The following is a 19,760-nucleotide window of genomic DNA, read 5'->3' as shown; positions in this document are numbered from 1 at the left end:
TCCCTTTGCACATCTGTGCTAGTCGTTTCCAGCTCTAGGGGGCGGTGCTCATCTCCATTACAAAGCCGAAGAAGAGCCAGCGCTGTCCGAAGACGTCTCCATGGTCATGTGACATGACTAAACACCGATAAGGCACAAGGAACTCCATTACCTTCTCACCAAAGCGGTCCCTGTTTTTGTACTTGCATTTTTACGTGCTTTCGAACTGCTGGGTTGGCAGAAGCTGGGACAAGGAACAGGAGCTCACGCCGTGACATGGCGCTGGGGATTCGAACTGCTGAACTGCCGACCTTTCTGATCGACAAGCTCAGCATCTTAGCCACTGAGCCACCACGACCCTCAAAGTTCTATGCAAAGGTTCAGATATTCAAACAAAAGACAATCTTTGTTTGTTCTAACATTCCCGGGTATTTCTGGCAGAAGGATGAGTGCAAACCTTACCTTGGTCAAAAATGAACTGTCCTGGGAAGCAATCATTTTCTCTCTGAAGACTCCTCTTTTGAATTAACATTCTTATTAGTGTTTCTTACCTAATCTCGCTTCACATATACATTATGATCTAAATTGGACTAGTGACTCCTGAGACACTTAACAAAGCAGAAGCAATGTGATGCTATCAAATCCAGCAGCCAGAACATTCATAAATTTAATTTGAAACGGTAGTTAGAGATGCTCAGCCAACCAGTTTTTGATAAGCAATTGCTTTGATCATTCCCCTTCATCTTTTATGATTGCTCTTACATGGTTTCCTTTAGTGATGAGAAATTAAGAATGCAGGGGAATATGATGGATGCCTGGTTTAAAAAAATTAGCTGGGGGTGTGGGAAAGAGGAGAAAGAGCAGCTGTGCATATATGGTTGTTTTCTGGATATTTGCCTCGCCTTTCAGTATAAGAAACAGTACTGATTATTTACAATTAAACGGCTAAAAACTGCAGAATCCTACAAATGTGTAGAACTACGCAAAAGGCTGTCCTTTCTTCATTGAAGAAGCTTTAGGTTGCTAAGGTTTTGTGTCAAGACTTTTATTAAAACACTAACCATGGAGCAAAAATTTGGACTTAGCAGAATTGAGAAACAGTATCCAGAGTATCCAGCACAGGAAAATAATTACTCAAGAGTACTAACTAGAAACTAGAAATAAGACAGCTGAAATACTATACATCTTGCTTCCCGTTTTCTTAGGGATTGCAAGCATCAGCTCAACGTCCAGATGAACTCAAGAATAACCATAAATCCAGGAGAGGCAGAATTACACCCAAATATCCATATTAGGAAGGCACATACTTATTTTTCTAGTTTATCACTTTTACTTATTACTATTTGTATTGATTATTTGTGTTCCACATTTATCATCTTTACAAACAACTAAAGGTGGCAAACTTATCCCTCCTCCTGTTGGCTATGGCTGGCAACAATTACTAAATAAAGTTAGCAGATCTCTTAACCATCAGATGAACATGGAAGAGCAGGAAATAGAAGCAGTAACTCTCTGCTACCATCCAGTGGGGGTCTGGGTTTTTGTAAGCCCAGATTTCACAGCCCAAGTCTTTGGCCGCACGTCCGACGCTTATAGGGGTTGACAGCTGTGCTGACTTTTGAAGCTTTTTTTTTTGAGTTCTACTTCTATTTATATATTAACCAATATTTGTGTTCATTTTACTTTTGATCTGTCTCAAAAAGTGTTTTATAGCTCAACACAGAATGTTCATTTATTTGTATAGATATCATGTTTCTCCAAAAATAAGACCAGGTCTTATGTTAATTTTTGCTCCAAAAGATGTATTAGGGCTTATTTTCTGGTTAGTTCTTATTTTCAAGGAAATACAGTACTAAATGCATCCATCTGGCTGATGATCTTAACTGGGGCTTATTTTGGGGTTAGGTTTATATTACAAGCATCCTGAAAAATCATGCTAGGGCTTATTTTCTGGTTGAGTCTTATTTTGGGGGAAACACGTAGGTGGGTGGGTGGGTGGGTAGGTAGGTAGGTAGGTAGATAGATAGATAGATAGATAGATGATAGATAGATAGATAGATAGACAGACAGACAGACAGATAGATACTGTAGATCTGATAGATAGAGATTGACTGACTGACTGACTGACTGACTGACTGACTGACTTGTGCAATCAAACATCATAAGTACTGACATACTTTTATTGTAATATTATCTCTTAGCTTTACGTATCAACTTTTCCCCAGGAGAGGAAAAGGAAAGGAAACTTTCTTTTCCTTTGATCTCCAGAACAATCCTGCGAAATAGACATGGTTGAGTGGTTGGCCTAAAGTCTCTTAACCATTTTCCATGGCTGATTGTGGCCTTAAATCTGTCCTGAAGATTTTAACCTCCATAATCAACCTTGAAATTTCACAAATTCTGCTTGATGGAGAATTTTCATCTCGTCTTTCTTGTTTCCATGGGTAAAATCTGCTTGCATTATTCCTCTTGTCTGCATTGCCCTGGCTGCTGCTTCAAGTCCTTTTGTGAGAAATTTTAGACCACCTCTTCCAAGGGGCAATTTGTGGGTCCAATTTATTTTCTCATTAATATTATCACAATGTATTTGAACTCTCAAATTGAATTGGCAGAGGACCAGCTGAACGAGAACAAAAACGGGTCTAAGAGGTCAGATGTTCTTTGGTTTTAATGTGCCCAATTCCTATCGTACTTCTGGTATGCAAATGAACACATACGTACACAAATAATCACGCCGAGGAGTGCCAATGGGAATGGTTTGGAGCCACAGAGGCAGATAGACAAGAAATATATGCTGTTATCTATCATGAGAACCTTTATTGCCTCAGGAGAAGGTTTGGCTCCCGAGATATAGGTAGTCTTCAACTTACAACGGTTCATGTTGCAGTTCACCAGCAACCTGTGCAGACGGCAGCGGAATCAGACAGTGGGGAAGAACGGGGATCAGTCTGGGAGTCTGGAGAGGACTCGGATGAGGGTCTTGCATCTGATGAAGAGATGGGGCCAGGACCATCGGGGAGTGGGGTGCTGCCTCTGGAGCCTCTGGAGTCTAGCAGCAGCGAGGCAGAGGACCCAGGGGAGCCTGTTCCCAATGCGCGTGTGCACAGAGCTGCCAGAAGGCGAGAGCAGCTGAGACAAAAGGAGCAACTCAGGAGGGAGTAAGACTGGGAGGTGATTGCCCCTTCCATAAGGTATAAAGGACAGGCAAAGATGACAAAACCTTTGCAGGAAGCAAAGCCGTTCATTTGGTTCAGATTCATTCTTGAAGCGCTTTCCGCTTCAGTTGGTTTTTGTTCTAGTTTATTTGACACTTCTGTTATTGGCAGCATTTCGCAGGGACGAAAGGTGGGTGCTTATCTCAAGGGACTGCTTGAGATTCTTTACCGGCTGGGAATGAAAACAATTCCCAGCATTGCAATAAAATAAGACTTGTTTTTGAAATAAGCGTGTGCGTAATTACGGTCTAGGAAGCCTTGGTCAGAACAGTTCATTTAGTGACTGTTCAAAGTTACAACAGCACTGAAAATAATGACTTATGACTTGTTTTTCACACATAGCAACTATTGCAGCATCCTCATGGTCATGTGTTTAAAATTCAGATGCTTGGCAACTGGCATGACCAGCCAGATCAATGGGGAAGCCAGATTCACTTATCAATCATGTTACCAACTTAACAACGGCAGCGATTCACTAATAATTGTGGCAAGAAAGGTCTTAAAGTGGGGCACAACTCACTCCACAGCTGTCTTTCATCCTGCAAGCCACTCCTAGTTTTCATCCATACCGCTACAGAGTGTGCAAAGTCCTTTGGTAGCCCCTTTCTGTGCCCCCACCCAAACCCAAAGAGAATATTTTCTGGATTCAGGCTTCTAACTTGGGTTCAAGAAATTTAGGATCCTTTCAAGTGAACTGAGGTGAGCTCAGGTCTAGACATCAGGGAAATTAAGCCAATGAAGGACATTAGGTCTTCCAAAGCTGAGCCAATTCTGTTTTTGAGTCCACCATAACTCAGAACATCTTCATCAAACACTTTTGAAGAAAAAAAATAAGATTGTTTTATTCCAATATTGCCAGCCTGCTTCAAAGAAGAGTTTTGCTCAAGCTGGTCTCATTCGGCCCTGTTGATTGTCAGCTATTCTTGGCAATACCACAATGGTTTCAAAATAGCAACCGTTATTACGAAGTACTAGGACATCCACAATCCTTAATGTTAAAAGGGGGTTAGACCTTTCAGAACATCTGCTGTGGAGGCCAAGGATAAAAAAACTTTAATTAGGGGCTTGGGACACAAGCTGAACTGATTGAGTCATTGTCTAACAGGCTGTTCCCAAAACAAGTGTTTGTCTTTTCTACCCATCCAAAGAGACTGCAACCGAAACAAAACCAACACGCTTCGGAAGAATAGGGCCCAGGGCTGCCATGCCATTTGCTGAGGGAGCTCTTTGCACTGATTACAGACTTTAGGAACATCCTGGTCTCCATGGAGATTGTGATGACCCGGGGCAAGGCACAGAGGCAACGCAGTCAGCTGATAGTTCAGACTCCCCTTTATGGCTCCAACTTTCTCCCAAACCCTCCCATGTCTGTAGCCAGTCCCAGAGCAAAACACTCACACCTACACCTCTAGCAGCCTGTGGCTGCAAGTAGTGCAGCAAAACGCTGTTAGCACAATGACTTCAAGGCAAGAAATCCAGCCCAGGCAAGGGAACAAGGGAATGAGTTCCATGAAGCAAGCAAGGAGTCCACAAAGCAAAGGAACTAGGCAGGAAGTCTAGCAAATTCCCGACATCGGCAACAGCACACAAAGCTCCACGAATTCAGCACTTGTTCCCAACAAGTGCCTCTCCCCACAGTGTCTCCTTAAGCCTCAGTTCCCAGTTGTGCCTGTGTGAAGAGGGTCGGGGTGCTCTCCTCCCAAGATGGTGGATCAGCCTGCGCTGTTCCCACCTTCTGTCCACTCTCCGTGCTCTGGGATCAAGAAGGGGTGGTCCTTGCTTGTCACCTGAACTCTGTCACTTCTCATCTCCACTGCCTGTCCTCTCTTTCCCCCTTCTCTTGGTCATCCTGCCCTGCTGGCAAGCCATCCCAAGCCCAAGGGGCCCAGGGCTGCCTCCTCAACCTCTGTTGGCCCCAGCTCTGGCTCATCCTCCTCCATGGACTCAGGCTCCGACAGGGCCATGACAGGGATCATCAGGGATGATCATCAGGGATGGCAGGAGTTTTGTGTGGTTCCACAAGCATCAAAATTCTGGAGGTAAAGTACATGGCCATGTGTTGTGACTCGGAGGTTTGAGCCTCCTCTGTTAGAAGACACAGGCTCGAGTAATGAGGAAGAGGAGGATTTGGCCTTGAGATTTGAGCCTGCTTTGCTGGAAGATTCGGAATCATCTTCCTCCCCTTCCTCCCTGGTTGTGCCTCAGGTGTCGCCAGATAATCAGGAGAGAGTGCCGGAGTCCTTGGCTGAGGATCAAGCCGAGGAATGCTGGTTTGATGCAAGGCAAAGACGCAGGCAGAAGCATGAAATGCAACATAAAAGGAAATGTCAAATCAGGGACTGACTTGAGAGACTGACACGCCCCTCAGGAAATAAAAGAGGGCATGTTAGCTCTGAATCCTCGTTCGGGACAATTTGTTTATTCAGAATAGCAGCTTTGACAAATTCTCTGTGCGGAGTTTGCCTTTTGATTTACGGTCTTGTTTGTTATCGGACTTGGCAGGCAGCTTCTGGAAGACTGCCAAGGACTTCTCCAGTCAAAGGAATTTAACTCTATCGTTCCTGGTCCTGTCTGTTTATTTATATTCCTTTAGAAACTTGGACTCTCACTTCGTGGTCACAGGTGAGACAGAACAGCCATGTCTATGTTTCTTTCTAATGTTAGGCCAAAGGAAAGGATCCCTATACTCTGCTCCCAATATCTGATGCAGAGTCCCAGGGCCAGGGGTGAAATCAGACTAAATAACTTCAGGGAAGACCACTGGCTAAAAATGGAACAAGTCTTTTGTTGAGCGTGGATAGCTGGTGTGGTGTGATACTTGTCAACAGCCCAGCATGAAAAAAATAAAGAGATTGGAAGGAGGGCATCCACCTTAGTGATGGAAAATACAACAGCTGCCTAAGGCAACTAGGCCACCATTAAAAGATAAATATAATCTGTAAAATATTAATAGTGTGAAACAAATGAATAAGTAGACTAGAACTTGCTAAACTGCAGGTCTCAAATAATAATCTTACTTACTCCCTCTTTTATCGCTTTGGGTGTTGTGGGGGATAAAATAATAATGTTATTAAATATTTAGTGCAACCAAAAACCAGCCAGGTAAAATGGTTAACAATTCAAAATGATAATACAAAAGCAGCAAATCATTTATTAAATATTACAAATTGAACTTTAATTTTAGCTTATCCATCACCCAAGAACAATAAAATGTTTATGGACAGAGGAAAGTTTGATGTGTTTCCACTTAGACTGAAGATGATCAGGAAATACCTGTGAAACCAAACCTATTGGGGAATCAAAAAGACAACACATAGAACAGCCCAATGCACATATTCAGAGCAGTGGTGGGATTTGGTTCTTTAAGAGCGCACAGCGTTCAAAATATATCAATTTCAAGCACTACACCTTACCTTCTAGAGTAGCCCCGGTAAGTAAAACAGCTGAGGCAAGGGAATCCACTGTTCCATGCGAATCAGTTGAGCTGAAAAACGTGAAAATATAGGACAGGATGGGGCGGGGGCAGCTGATTGTTGGAGCTACCAGTTTGCTAAAACCAGTCTGAACCGGCAGCATCTCACCATTGATTCAGAGGTTCCCTGAAGATGGGCTCCAGCATGAGCCTGAAAGCTTGGAAGAATAACCCTTTGGTCCCAGTGACTGTCACAGACTGGATATCCTGCAACATTATCCTGGGACATGTATATTTTTTAATCTTCATTCACAATATTGAAGAATTTATTCTTCAATCAGTAGTCGGCAGTTGCTGCTAAGCTCTTGTTTCCACCATTTTTGGATATAAAAATTCTTTATTGGCCAAGTGTGATTGGACAAGGAATTTGTCTTGGTGCAAATGCTCTCAGTGGACATAAAAGAAAAGACACATCCGTCAAGAGTCAAGAATCGTCAGGTGCAACACTTAATAATAGTCATAGGGTACAATAAGCAATCAAATCATACTAGGAAACAATCAATATAAATAGTTAGGATACAAGCGACAAAGTTACAGTCACACAGTCACAAGTGGGAGGGGATCTATCAAGAGTTTCCTCAAAAGGCTACAGACACAGAGACCCCTTTCACATCTTTGAATCCTTATCACTGATCTCACACAAAAGTGGCTTCAGAAGCTGAAGAATTTTTACATCTGATGGCTGAAGCACAGCTTTCAAAATATTAGGAAATTAGGAAAAAAACAAGGAGGCAAAACATTGAAAATGTATGCCCCACTTTATGAGAATTGAAGCCCAGTTCTCACCAGACAACTTTTGGGTGTCTCCATAACTTCACAATGCTATTGAGGACATGGAAGAACTCACACATTTTCAAAAATGAATAGAATGGGGTTTTTTTTCCCCTTCATTCTGGCAAATTTGACCTACCATGGAGTCACATGGAATGAATTTCAAATCTGCTTTCAGCCAGTTCTGTGACAAAATTATCTGACAGTCCTATTCAAGGGATTGTGAGAAAGGTTAACCATCCTGATAATGACTGTAAAGTTAAGATTTTTTTTTTCTTTAGAAGATCACTCCATAATCATAGAAAATATATTCTCCAGTTCAAGCCTGGAGAATTAACAGGGACTGATGTGAGAAATTGCACAAAAGCAGTTGGTTTTATTTAGACTTTGTGCACAGATGTTTAATTGGAGCTGGTATTTATTAACATAAGCTGTTTTGTCAGTCCAAGATCTGAGCTAATCATAATATTAGATCTGGTGTGCTGAAGAAAATGTCATGTCCTTCTAGGACTGCATCTGTAGTTCTCCTTAGTTGTGTTTGGAATCTATAACCCACTTGCAAAAGCTAGATTTGATGTATGATTGTTTCAGTGTGGTAGAAAATATGTTTGGGGTTCAGAAGATCATAGTTAGGGCTAGATCTGGCAGGGCTAGTTAAAAGAATTAGGTAGGGATGACAACTCTTTGTGACCTCATGGTCACAAAGACCCCTGCACTGTCTCCTGGAGTTTAGCCAACTTGTACTTGTCTGCTTTTGATGGGTCACTTCAGCTGTTTTCTCCCTCTGGGAACTGACCTGTCCTGAAAAAATGAATCTGTCCAACATTTCAGCAACTTCTTTAATTTTTAAATCCCCATCTTGGTCTCTCTATCTTTGCAAGAAACCTTAACATGAGAGAGAGAGAGAGAATCCCAGAATTAGAAAAGATCATTTTGAGACTATCAATTCTTGCCCAGTAACTCAGAATCTCAAAAGATTATTGTCTATCTTCTCCTTCAACATACCCAGTGAAGGAAAAGTCCATTTAAGTTCACGCCAACTGCTTCAGTGACTCCATCCAGCCACCTCCTTCTCTGTCGTGCTCTTCTTCTTTTGCCCTCAAACTTTTCGCAGCATTACGCTCTTCTTCGGCAACTCCTTCCTTCTCATGAGGTGGCCAAAGTATTTGAGTTTCATCTTCAGGATCTGGCTTTCTAAAGAACAGTCGCCTCCTCTAGAAGGTGTCCATAGAGGAGGTCAAAAGAGTCAATATGACATCCCTGACTGTGTGATCAATCAAATCTGGATTGGTCTCCAGGACTAGAGTCAATATGACAACCTTCCAAACCTTCAGACTTGTGCTGGGAGCCCATCTTCAGAGGACTATGTGGTGCCTGGTTGTATGTGGCCTTTTAGTTGTTGATCGGGGTGTTGATGGCCTCCTATTAAGTCATTGGCTGTTGTTTCCTTGTGTTGCCAAGTCCTCGGCTCCTAAATACCAGATAAGATGGTGGTAAATAGAATAAATAAATAGAATAGACTAAAGCAAACATTCTGGTAGAGAGAATGGTTCCCTGAGGATGGACTTGGAAGGCTAAACTGACTGACCCAGATTGGATCCTGCAACATTATCCTGGGATACGTATATTTTGACTTCATTCATGTGTGATCAATGCGCCGTCCCTTAACAAAGGAGCAGGCCTACAGTCACACAAAATCCCTGAGTTCTCATCACAGCAGTGGTGGTGTCAGCGTTCCAGGGAAAATCCATTCCAGTCAGTAACTCCAAGACACGCATCATCTCAAAAGTACTGTTATTAGAATGGCACCTGCCACATTCTGTGGAATTCCGAAACTAGAAGTTTTCCCCGGTTCCCCAAAAGGTCCCAACCTACAAACCATCCCGTTTTCCTTCATCATCACGTCACCTGAACCAATCCCAAAGTAAGCTCCAATTCTTTCTGCGCCACACTCTTTAACCTTGAACTATCAAAAGAATTATATTTTGTCTACTAAGCGCTACTCAGTTAACATCAACTCCCCTCCCACTTTCTCCAGCTACGTGGCAGCGATGAATTCTATAGCGGACATGTGGTATTCTACCGGTTCGGCCTGGTTCTGTGGAGCCAGTACCACCAATGAGCAGCAGAGACCAAACCGGTTCCCTCCAACACTCTGCTGTTGGGCCCACCTGCCTGCCCAAGCTCCCATACTCAATTTTATTCCCTGCATTTGAAGCGCAGCTACTGTGCGCGGCACAGCAGAAGTGCTATGCGGCAGCTGCTGAAGCAGCAGGGAGAACGCAGGCTTGCAGGAGGTGAGTTGGAATGCCTCTGCGCCTGCGCAAAGTGTGCATTTGGCACATGCGCACATGCAAAGAGTGTGCATGCCTGCACACCCACCAAGCCATGCCCACCGAACCGGTGGTGAAAATCTTTGAATCCCACCACTGCATCACAGGATATTATCTCTTCATCCTCCTCCTGATCCTCTGTTGAAGCTTCTCTAGGTCCTCCTTTAAAAGACTCTGTTGTGTTTTTGACACTCATGCTCTAAGAAGGTCATATTTTTTCTCTCTCCCTCTACCCAGTAGAGATTCAATTTTTTTCCCCCTCCAGTTAGTCTTCCACTGAGCTCCGGGAAATGTTATTAAGCACCGAAGCCATAAAGCACATCTGTCCCAAATTTAGGGCTAATCTGAATTGTTTTAACGTTTATTAATAGTTATGTGTTTGTTCTGTGTGCTTTCTGCTTCATGCTGGGAACCATCTGAAATATGAAGGAGGAAAATGGTCTGTAACATAATCAACATTCTAGCAGATGAATAATTATCAAAGCTAGTTGGGATTTTAACTGCATTTTAATTTATCACTCCTTGCCTCCTAAAAGAATCTGAATAATTATCCTTCCTCCAGAAAGGGAGGATATAACATTTCTGTCAGGAGATTTAAATTTGTCATCTTGCCTTTTCAGCATAAGCAGAAAATAGCCATGTTAATCGTCGTTAGAATGCCATTAAGACTTTTTATTTATTTTGGTTTGGAGTGATTAAAATGGTGTCCACCCATCTCAACATGCAACATTTGAGCTGTTCTTGTGTTGCCTTGCAGACGCTAAATCCTGGCTCATAAAGCACCACTGCTATACTCACACAGCATGCCATATTCCCCCAGCCCCCCAATAAACTATATTCTAGATTAATGATGGTTAATGCCAGATGTTCCCTGAGTTCTTGCAATAAGTTAACTCATGAATCATCAACTGCCTGAATTGATTTTTATTTTGCATTTTGGGCCAACCCAGCCTCCGTCTTATTGTTCATCATTTAAAGAAGAAACCAAGCCAGAATTTAGACTTTGTCACATATTGCAGTGAGTGGTGTCTTATTTAACCAGTGTTTATTACCAGCTGCCCTGGATTAAGTTTGCACAATGCACTCTGCATGATAAATATACGTTGTTTTCCTTCATCCCGCTAATTATAGCAAAAAAAAGAGAAAAGCCTTTAAATACAGTATATGATCTTTTAAATGAGTGCAATTGAGTATATATACACTTGCTCATGTATATCTGTAGGAAGCCCGCTCTCCCCCTCAAAGAATGAAATATTTTGGGGAATATTAAAAGAGGCAGAATATTATATTTTCCCAAATGGAGAAATGGAGAAAAATGTTAACCAAGGCAGAAAGCAGCTCCCACAACCTCCGGATGCCTGAAGTCTGTAGACATGGATATTTTTGTACCCGTTAAGTTCTACTTCTGTTCAGTTCTGCAGCATCTCCAACGTGCATTAGCAAAAGAAAGCATCTTTGATTGCATCTGGAATCTTTTGCGTGCGCTTAGGCCAATGTGCAGGAACACAACACACGAGAGGTGCTTGGCAAGGTTTTGTTTTGTTTTCTGACACTGTGCTTGAGTAAACACCACACAGAAGAGACCTAACTGCTACAATCTGAGACTTGTTTGACGTTTGGTGCAACATGGTGTTAGTGCAGTCACCCAACTGGTTCGCTTTCCGTTTTATCGGATTTTAACCTGCCATTTTAAGCAGGTTAAACATATGCAGACCCAGCAAAAGGTTTAGCACACACATTACATGCTAGGCTGGCTCTTTGTTCGAGAAGGATGAAACATATAAGCATTCTTTCCTTTCTGAGATCCTAACGCTCTTGAGATCACTTTGCTGTCATGTCAGATTTTCTTCTCTGAAAGTAAGAAAAGATTTCAGGGAGATGAAATGAAGGAAGTGGGGAAATTCTTTACCGGTATGTGGAAGAACAACTTTGCTCTAGTGGTTAAGGCACCAGGCTTGAAACAAGGAGGCTGTGAGTTCTAGTCCCCACTTACAGTCAGCATGAAAGCTTGCTAAGTGTTGTGGCCCCTTCGGCAGCTGAATCAGATGAGGAAGAGGCATGGAAGTCAGGGTCACCATCAAGGCAACCTGAGAGCTCGGAGGGGGAAGAGGGAATGGAGCTGGCAGAGAGAGAAAAAGAGAGAGAGAGAGGCGGAACCTGGGCCATCCATCAGCCCTCAGATGGAGAGTCAACAACTCCCAGGTCTGAAGATGGCTGATGAGGAAGAGGAGGAACAGCTGAGTCCAGTGCCTGACGCGCAGATGCGCACAAGGCAGAGGAGAGGATAACATTAAGAAATACTAGATTGTTGACATTAGAAGGACATGATCTGTTGTTGGGGTGGCATGCTTTTCTATGGTATAGCAGGGGTCTCCAACCTTGGCAACTTTAAGACTTGTGGACTTCAACTCCCAGAATTCCTCAGCCAGCTTTGCTGGCTGAGGAATTCTGGGAGTTGAAGTCCACAAGTCTTAAAGTTGCCAAGGTTGGAGACCCCTGGATAAAGGAACTAAAACACAGGGGTATTTTAGAAGACATTATATACGGGAGTCTCTGTGGTTAAACTGGGAGAAGATTAAAAGACAATGCTATTTGAAAATTCCACTCTGGCTATCAACTATTGATCCTATAATATATAAAAAGGAACAAACAGTTAGATGTGGTGAAATATTGAATGAAAAGGGTGAACTTAAATCTGTGCAAAAATTGGAGGAACAATGTATAAAGATGAATTGGTTTTCATATGCGCAAATACATTCAAGGTATGATAAAGATTCTAAAACAGAAGGTTTCTACGATAAACTGACTGATTTAGATAAGATTTTGACAGGTACTGATGAAAAGGTGATTAAAAAATTGTATGGATATTTATTAGAAATTAAACTAGAAGAAGAACAAGTTAAAGAAACGATGATTGCTTGGGGGAAGAATTTTGGATATGGGATTGATCTAGAGAAATGGCAAAAATTGTGGTCTCAAAATTATAAAATGACAATGTCAACAGCATATAAAGAAAATTTGTATAAGATGTTTTACTGGTGGCATCTTCCTCCGACAAGAATCGTAAGATTGTTCAAGAACAAATCTGAAAAATGTTGGAAATGTCATCAGACACCTGGCTCATATTAACATATGTGGTGGACTTGTGCAGATGCTAAAAAATATTGGACTAAAATCCACACGTGGTTGGAAAAAATGACAAAAAAACATATAGACTTGAAACCAGAGATATTTTTATTGGGAATTTTACCTGAAATATATAGTAAAGACTTGAAATACCTGATTGTAAATGTATTAACAGCGGCTAGGATTGTATTTGCCAAAAACTGGAAAAATGAGAAAATACCATTACAGGAGGAAATCATTAAGAAAGCATTGGAATGTGCTGAAATGAGTAGATCGACATTTGAAATCAGAGAACAAGATGATAAACAATTTTATAAAATTTGGGATCTATTCTATCAATGGTTAGACAATAAAACATGGTAATGAAATATGTAGATTCTTAGAAAATAATAAATATATAAAGATGTATTCTTTTCTTATTATATCTACAAAATGATTTTAGGATAGATTTGAGATGATAATATGAACTGTCATAAAACAAATTAAGTAAAATATGGATTATTTCAGAAAACATGAATGAATAAAAATATAGTCAACTGATTGATTAACAATGATATTAATGTATTTAATATGTGATTGAAAATATGAGAATATATACAATGTAATTGTAATTGAAGACTACGAAATGGAAGCACAAAACAATTTGTAAACCAACCGACACACTGTATGTATATATATGGAAGATGGCTTGATGTTTTTATGTTTTGTTTGTCTATGTTTGTCTTAAAAAACAATAAAAATTTATTTAAAAAAAGAAAGAAGAAGAAGGCAGAGGAGAGGAGACCAGTGGAAATCTATGGGCTAGTCCTTCGGACAGAAGAGCCACTGCTGCTAGCGAAGCAAATTACAATTACATTGTATATATTCTCATATTTTCAATCACATATTAAATACATTAATATCATTGTTAATCAATCAGTTGACTATACTTTTATTCATTCATGTTTTCCGAAATAATCCATATTTTACTTAATTTGTTTTATGACAGTTCATATTATCACCTCAAATCTACCCTACAATCATTTTGTAGATATAATAAGAAAAGAATGCATCTTTATATAACTGATCAAGGAGAGAGTCAACATGGAAATAAGAAGAAATTTTGTGACAGTGAGAACAATCAACCCATGGAACAGAAGTTGCCTTCAGAAGTTGTGGGAGCTTCATGATCCCTGGAAGCTTTCAAGAAGAGACTGGGCTGCCCTTTGTCAGAAATGGTGTAGGGTTTCTTGCTTGGGACTAGATGACCTACAAGGTCCCTTCCAACTCTGATTATCTATTAATCTGTTAATCTGTCTGAAAATTATCAGAATTTTTGTCAGCCTTCAAGATCTTCCTCCTTTCCTTTGCTTCTTTCTGGCTGTCATGAGTAACGGGGGGTGGAAGGGGGAAATGTATGGGACGTGAGCTGAAAGTGTTACTAACTGATATTGTATAAAGTGGAGAGGGTTTCTAATTCCTGCTTAGCTTTCTCTTCTCTGCGCAACTGCAAACCTTTATCTGAGTAAAGCCAAGGTCAACTAATCATCACCACCTGGAGATGTCCCCATGATGAAATTCACAACTTTTCATTGGAAGAACCGTTTGAACTATTGGGGGTGGGAACATTTCACTCCCTTGATATATGTGATGTACGTGCCTATTTCCCCAGATTCAGAATTTTCTTGTTGCTACCACTTAACTTCCAGTAAAAGATATCTTTTCTCTAATTACAAGAGTCTAAGTATTTCTTTCTTGGATTTTGAACGGAGCACCAGCTGACAATTTTTCTTGGAATCTGCAGCACCTTCTGAGTGTGTGTGTGTGTGTGTGTGTGTGTGTGTGTGTGTGCGTTGCTGGGAGAAAGCAAGCGTACCTTCCAGATCTTCCTTTGCAAATGTGGGAAAAGAGAGAGAGACTCCTGGTGTGTTGAGCCAGTTCAGGGGGAAAGGGAGGGAGCGTCACTTTCTACAGGACTTAGAGACTTTATAGCCTGCTGTGAAAGAGCAGCTGCTATCACTCCTAATAAAGGGGATGTTTCGTTAATGACAAAGGGCTTGTCATGTTTGGGAGCCAGGTCAAAACACTGGGGTGACTTTGGGCCAGTCACACTCTCTTGGTCCAACCTACCTCACAGTGTTGCTTTTGTAAGAAAACTAGGAGAAGGAAGGTCTATTAGGTATGTTATCTGCCTTGAGTTATTTATAAAAGTAATAAAGGACAGCTCTAAATAAATAAGAAACAAAGGATAGACCTCGATTTATTATTCCTCTTCTTAGTGTGTTCCAATATATTAGTCTGAGATCTCAAACCATGAGCCTGACTTCAGTTCCCAACTTTCCATAGTACCATTAATTTTGTTTGACAGAATTCAAGAGGAATGAGCGGGTTCAAGTATGGCATCATTTCTCAATCTTGGCCACTTGAAGAGGTGTGGACTTCAGCTTCCAGAATTCCTCAGCTAGCCAAGCTGGCTGGGGAATTCTGGGATTTGAAGTCCACACCTCTTCAAGGGGTTAAGGTTGAGAAACACTGAACTGCGGAATATGGAACTGTTCTCACCCAGCGCTCCAAACACGACAAAACCTCTGAAGTTAACTCAAAGATTCCTTTATTAGGAGCGCCAGGCAAAAAAAATATTCTCTCACTGGAGGCTAACAAGTCCGTCTGGCCGGGAGATGAATAGTTGTCTGCAACTTCAATACAAATCCACCCCCTGCCTTTTATCCCCAGAGCTAGGGTGGGGTTTCGCTAGCAACAGTGGCTCTTCCTTCCCAAGGACCGGCCCATAGATTTCCACTGCTCTCCTCTCCTCTGCCTTCTGTGCAGCCGTGCATCAGGCACTGGACCCAGCTGTTCCTCCTCTTCCTCATCAGCCACCTCCAGACCTGGGGGCTGTTGAATCTCCATCTGAGGGGTGACGACGGATGACCCAGGCTCCATCTCTCTCTCTCTCTCTCTCTCTCTCTCCCTCTCCTCCCTCTCCCTCCCCTCTCTCTCCTCTCCTCTCTCTCTCTCTCTCTCTCCCTCTCTCTCCCTCTCTCCCTCTCTCTCTCTCTCTCTCTCCCTCTCCCTCTCTCTCCCTCTCCCTCTCTCCCTCTCCCTCTCTCTCTGCCAACTCCATTCCCTCTTCCCCCTCTGAGCTCTCAGGTTGTCCTGACTCTCACGCCTCCTCCTCCTCCTCCTCCTCCTCCTCCTCCGATTCTGCTGCTGGGAAGGAGCTGGAGGCCACAACAGCTACATCTTAGGAAAAGCTAAGCATCATAAAGCATGTAGAGAAAGATGACTCTTTTGGTTTCTTTCCATGTCTCATTCATCCTGTTCATTTCAGTGTCTCATTTCTTTTCTTTTTTTAATAAATAAATTTTATTAATTTTACAATTAAAACAAACCAACAACACATACACAAATGAAAGGAAAGAAAGAGAAAGAAAAAGAAAAAAAAGCAAAAAGAACGAAAAGAAGATAGACAGAAAGAATAGAAACCAGAGTCCTTCTTGTTAGGGATCTTTGACAAACAAATTTCCAAAAAAGCGAAATACATAACAATACACATCTTAACAGCAGCCAGACTAGCCTTCGCCCAATGTTGGAAACAGCCCCAGGCGCCATCAGACTAAACAAAAAAATCTCAAAAAAATCTCAAAGTGTGCAGAAATAGACAAACTAACTTTGGCACTAAAAAACAAAGATACCTCAATATATTACGATAGCTGGAACTGTTGGTACAATTGGATTGGCCGAAGATAAATTTTATACAATAAGGCAAAAGAGGACAGGATAAACCGATAGTAGATATATAGATACATGTAAAGAATAGGTGTGTGTATAAGGCATAAATTAAGGGTTATGAAGAAAAAAAAAGAGAGATCTTACAATGTGGAAAATGAGAATGTTTTTAATTGCTTTCTATTCTTTCAGTGTCTCATTTCTTTGTAGATGTGTTCAGTTACCTTTTTTTTTTTTTAAAGATGGTGCTAAAATATGAATGTGTGCTTGTTTATTTGCCTTTCTCCAAATGTGCGTTTGTCTGGCAGCATCTGCATGTATTTTTCTGCCCACTAAGTTTACAGATATATGGATTTCTGTGCAGAGTTTTCTCCAGTGTATTTTTAATTACCATTACTGGTGAAATACACTGCAACATTTGGAGAAATGTGAATTTCAGTAACTGGTAATGACAATTGAAAAATATGCAAGGGAGAAAGTTTGGCTTGCTAATATGAATTAAGTAGTTTTCTCTCCTTTGCTAGTGGTAAATAGGACACCAAATAGAAACTTGGCATTCCAGAATAAATAAATAAAAAACCTTCTCACTAATACAAAGGTCATCCTTTCTTTTTTCCAGCCTGAAGAATCAGTAGACAATCATCCAAGAATGAAGTTCGACCTCTAATACTTCTTCAAACACCAGGGACAGATGCTTTTTTGGACAATGAGCACTTCCTATGTGACATCATACATGTTTAGCTAATCTTTGCTTTGAGCAATGAATGGATTTTACTTTTTATTTTTATTTTGTGGTGAGTAAGAAGATTCAGATGGATTTTTTTATACCCTTTGGAGATAGAGTCTATATATTCGACATAAAATCAAGAGTATGTTTTAAAATGTAAGATATATCACCCATCTTCGGAGGCCAATGGAATAAAGTATTTTTCTTTTTTCATATTTATTCCCTGATTTATTCAGAGAGTATAAGATCCTATGAAATTATCTATAATTGTGATGTAAGTAACAAGTCTTCAAAAAAATAAAAAATAAACTTGATATCTTCACCATACTCCTGCATGAGTTTTGTCATCCAAACAGAGTGAGAGAGCAAAGAAGGAAGAAAAACATTATTCCTGAGTAATGTAGAATTAATTACTTCTTCCAATGTTTGATTTCCAGTAAAGTTACTGAAAAGAAAGAAAACAGATAGGATAGATTTCCGGCTGTTTGGTTATGCTTCCCTTAAGAGTGAATCAAAATAGTGAATTACAATGGAGTCAAAGTGAAAAGGAATTTCAGGAAAAACTTTAAACTATTTTTTTAAAAAATAATAGAACAATTCCCTGGTTTCCCCAACCCAAAACTGAACTTCTTGAGAGGGAATATTGAGTGTCCATTGCAGGGATGTCCTCAATAGTGAAGATGGGAGCAACACACACACACACACACACAAAGTTGGGTCTTTCATCACATGGTTAAAGCTACCAAGTTGGGTTTTTTTAAACCTTCCTGACCTATTTGAGTAGAGTAGAGATAGAATAGAATAGAATAGAATAGAATAGAATAGAATAGAATAGAATAGAATAGAATGGAATGGAATGGAATGGAATGGAATGGAATGGAATGGAATGGAATGGAATAGAATGGAATGGAATAGAACGGAACAGAACAGAACAGAACAGAACAGTCCCTCCTCAGGCCAGATCTCCTATACATTTCAGACAAATGGTTATCCAATCTCTTCTTAAAAACTTCCAGTGTTGGAGAATTCATAGCTTCTGGAGACAAATTGTTCCACTGATTAATTGTTCTGTCAGGAAATTCCTCCTTAGTTCTAGGTTGCTTCTCTCCTTGATTAGTTTCCATCCGTTGCTTCTTGTCCTACCCTCAAGTGCCTTGGAGAATAGCTTGACTCCCTCCTCTCTATGGCAGCCCCTGAGATATTGGACCACTGCTATCATGCCTTCTTTTCATTAATGGAAGAATGGAATGGAAGAACAGAAGGTGCGACACTGTTGGAATCAAGCTGTCTTGCTTGAATGGTTGGAAGGAGAATTTGGTTGATGGGGAAGAGATCCAGTTGCCTTTTGGGAAAAGCACCTTTGGGAATTACTTTTGTTATCCAGGCTATCCCAAGATGGCTCCTCTTCAGAAGATGATTGTCTCAGAGTCTGTAGTAATAGTTTCTTAGTTTATGTAGATGTCAAGAGCTCTTTCAAGCAAGTCAACAGTAAGTAAAGGATTAATAGATTATCTGCCCCAGCTAATGTAAGGCTTCAGTTGAGATCATGGCAAGTTGGCCCAGCCAATAGCTTTCTGCAAGGTAACTTTTAAAGTTTTTCTAAGTACTTGTTCTGCCAAGACTTTGATTTCCATGTGAGTACTGATCCTTAGCTTGTTTTTTAAAACTAATTCACCTTACGTTAAAAAGTCGGCATATTTTTATTTAAATTAAAAAAAATTACTTTATCTTTCTGCCTATAGTAAGTACCCTGCTTACTATAATGACCAAGGCGATGACTGAAAATCTATTCAGAAAAATCTTCTGCTTTATTTGTTCTTTTGAACAGCTGGCCTGCAAAGGTGCACTCTAATCTTGCTGTCACTGTTATTGATGACCTATCTTTTATTTATCTTGGCTGATCTTGCAGGGGAAAAAGACAAGCAGAATGAAGCCACAGAACATCCTAAAGCTTTAAAGTCAATTGGGAAATTATGTCCATGTAGTCCCTAGGCATTCTTACCATTTTCCCCCTTGGATCATTACATTCTCGTTTCAGAACTACCTATATTATCCACCTTGTGTCAGAAGATCCATCCAATTAATCTTTGCCAACTTTGGGACCTGAATATATATATATATATTATGGAGATAGATAGATAGATAGATAGATAGATAGATAGATAGATAGATAGATAGATAGATAGATAGATAGATAGATAGATAGATAGATAGATAGATAGATAGATAGATAGATAGATAGATAGATAGATAGATAGATAGATAGATAGATAAAGATATGGAAGATAGATAGAAAAAGATATAGATAGATAGATAGATAGATAGATAGATAGATAGATAGATAGATAGATAGATAGATAGATAGATAGAGATAGGTAGATTGATCTCTATCTATCTATCTATCTATCTATCTATCTATCTATCTATCT

The 19,760-nt window shown here is 40.5% G+C and overlaps 1 protein-coding gene across 5 annotated transcripts in view; it reads left to right on the top strand.

Moving 5' to 3' along the window:
• ZMAT4 (zinc finger matrin-type 4) overlaps positions 1 to 17,792 on the top strand; it is a 176,361-nt gene extending 158,569 nt beyond the window's left edge. For all 5 annotated transcript variants that reach the window (XR_015750298.1, XM_087969655.1, XM_087969653.1 and 2 more), the window contains one exon: positions 17,224 to 17,792. Coding sequence is in view for 4 of the 5 variants with exons in the window: in XM_087969655.1 (XP_087825781.1) it covers positions 17,224 to 17,239 (16 nt within the window). In the remaining variant the exon portion in view is untranslated. The remainder of the gene's footprint in view (positions 1 to 17,223) is intronic.
• The last annotated feature ends 1,968 nt before the right edge of the window (positions 17,793 to 19,760 follow it).

The sequence above is a fragment of the Notechis scutatus genome, chromosome 7 (assembly GCF_049901735.1).
Source record: "Notechis scutatus isolate UNSWTSFEM ecotype Mainland chromosome 7, rNotScu1.2, whole genome shotgun sequence".
Taxonomy (NCBI): domain Eukaryota; kingdom Metazoa; phylum Chordata; class Lepidosauria; order Squamata; family Elapidae; genus Notechis; species Notechis scutatus.
This window is presented reverse-complemented; position numbering and strand designations above follow the sequence as displayed.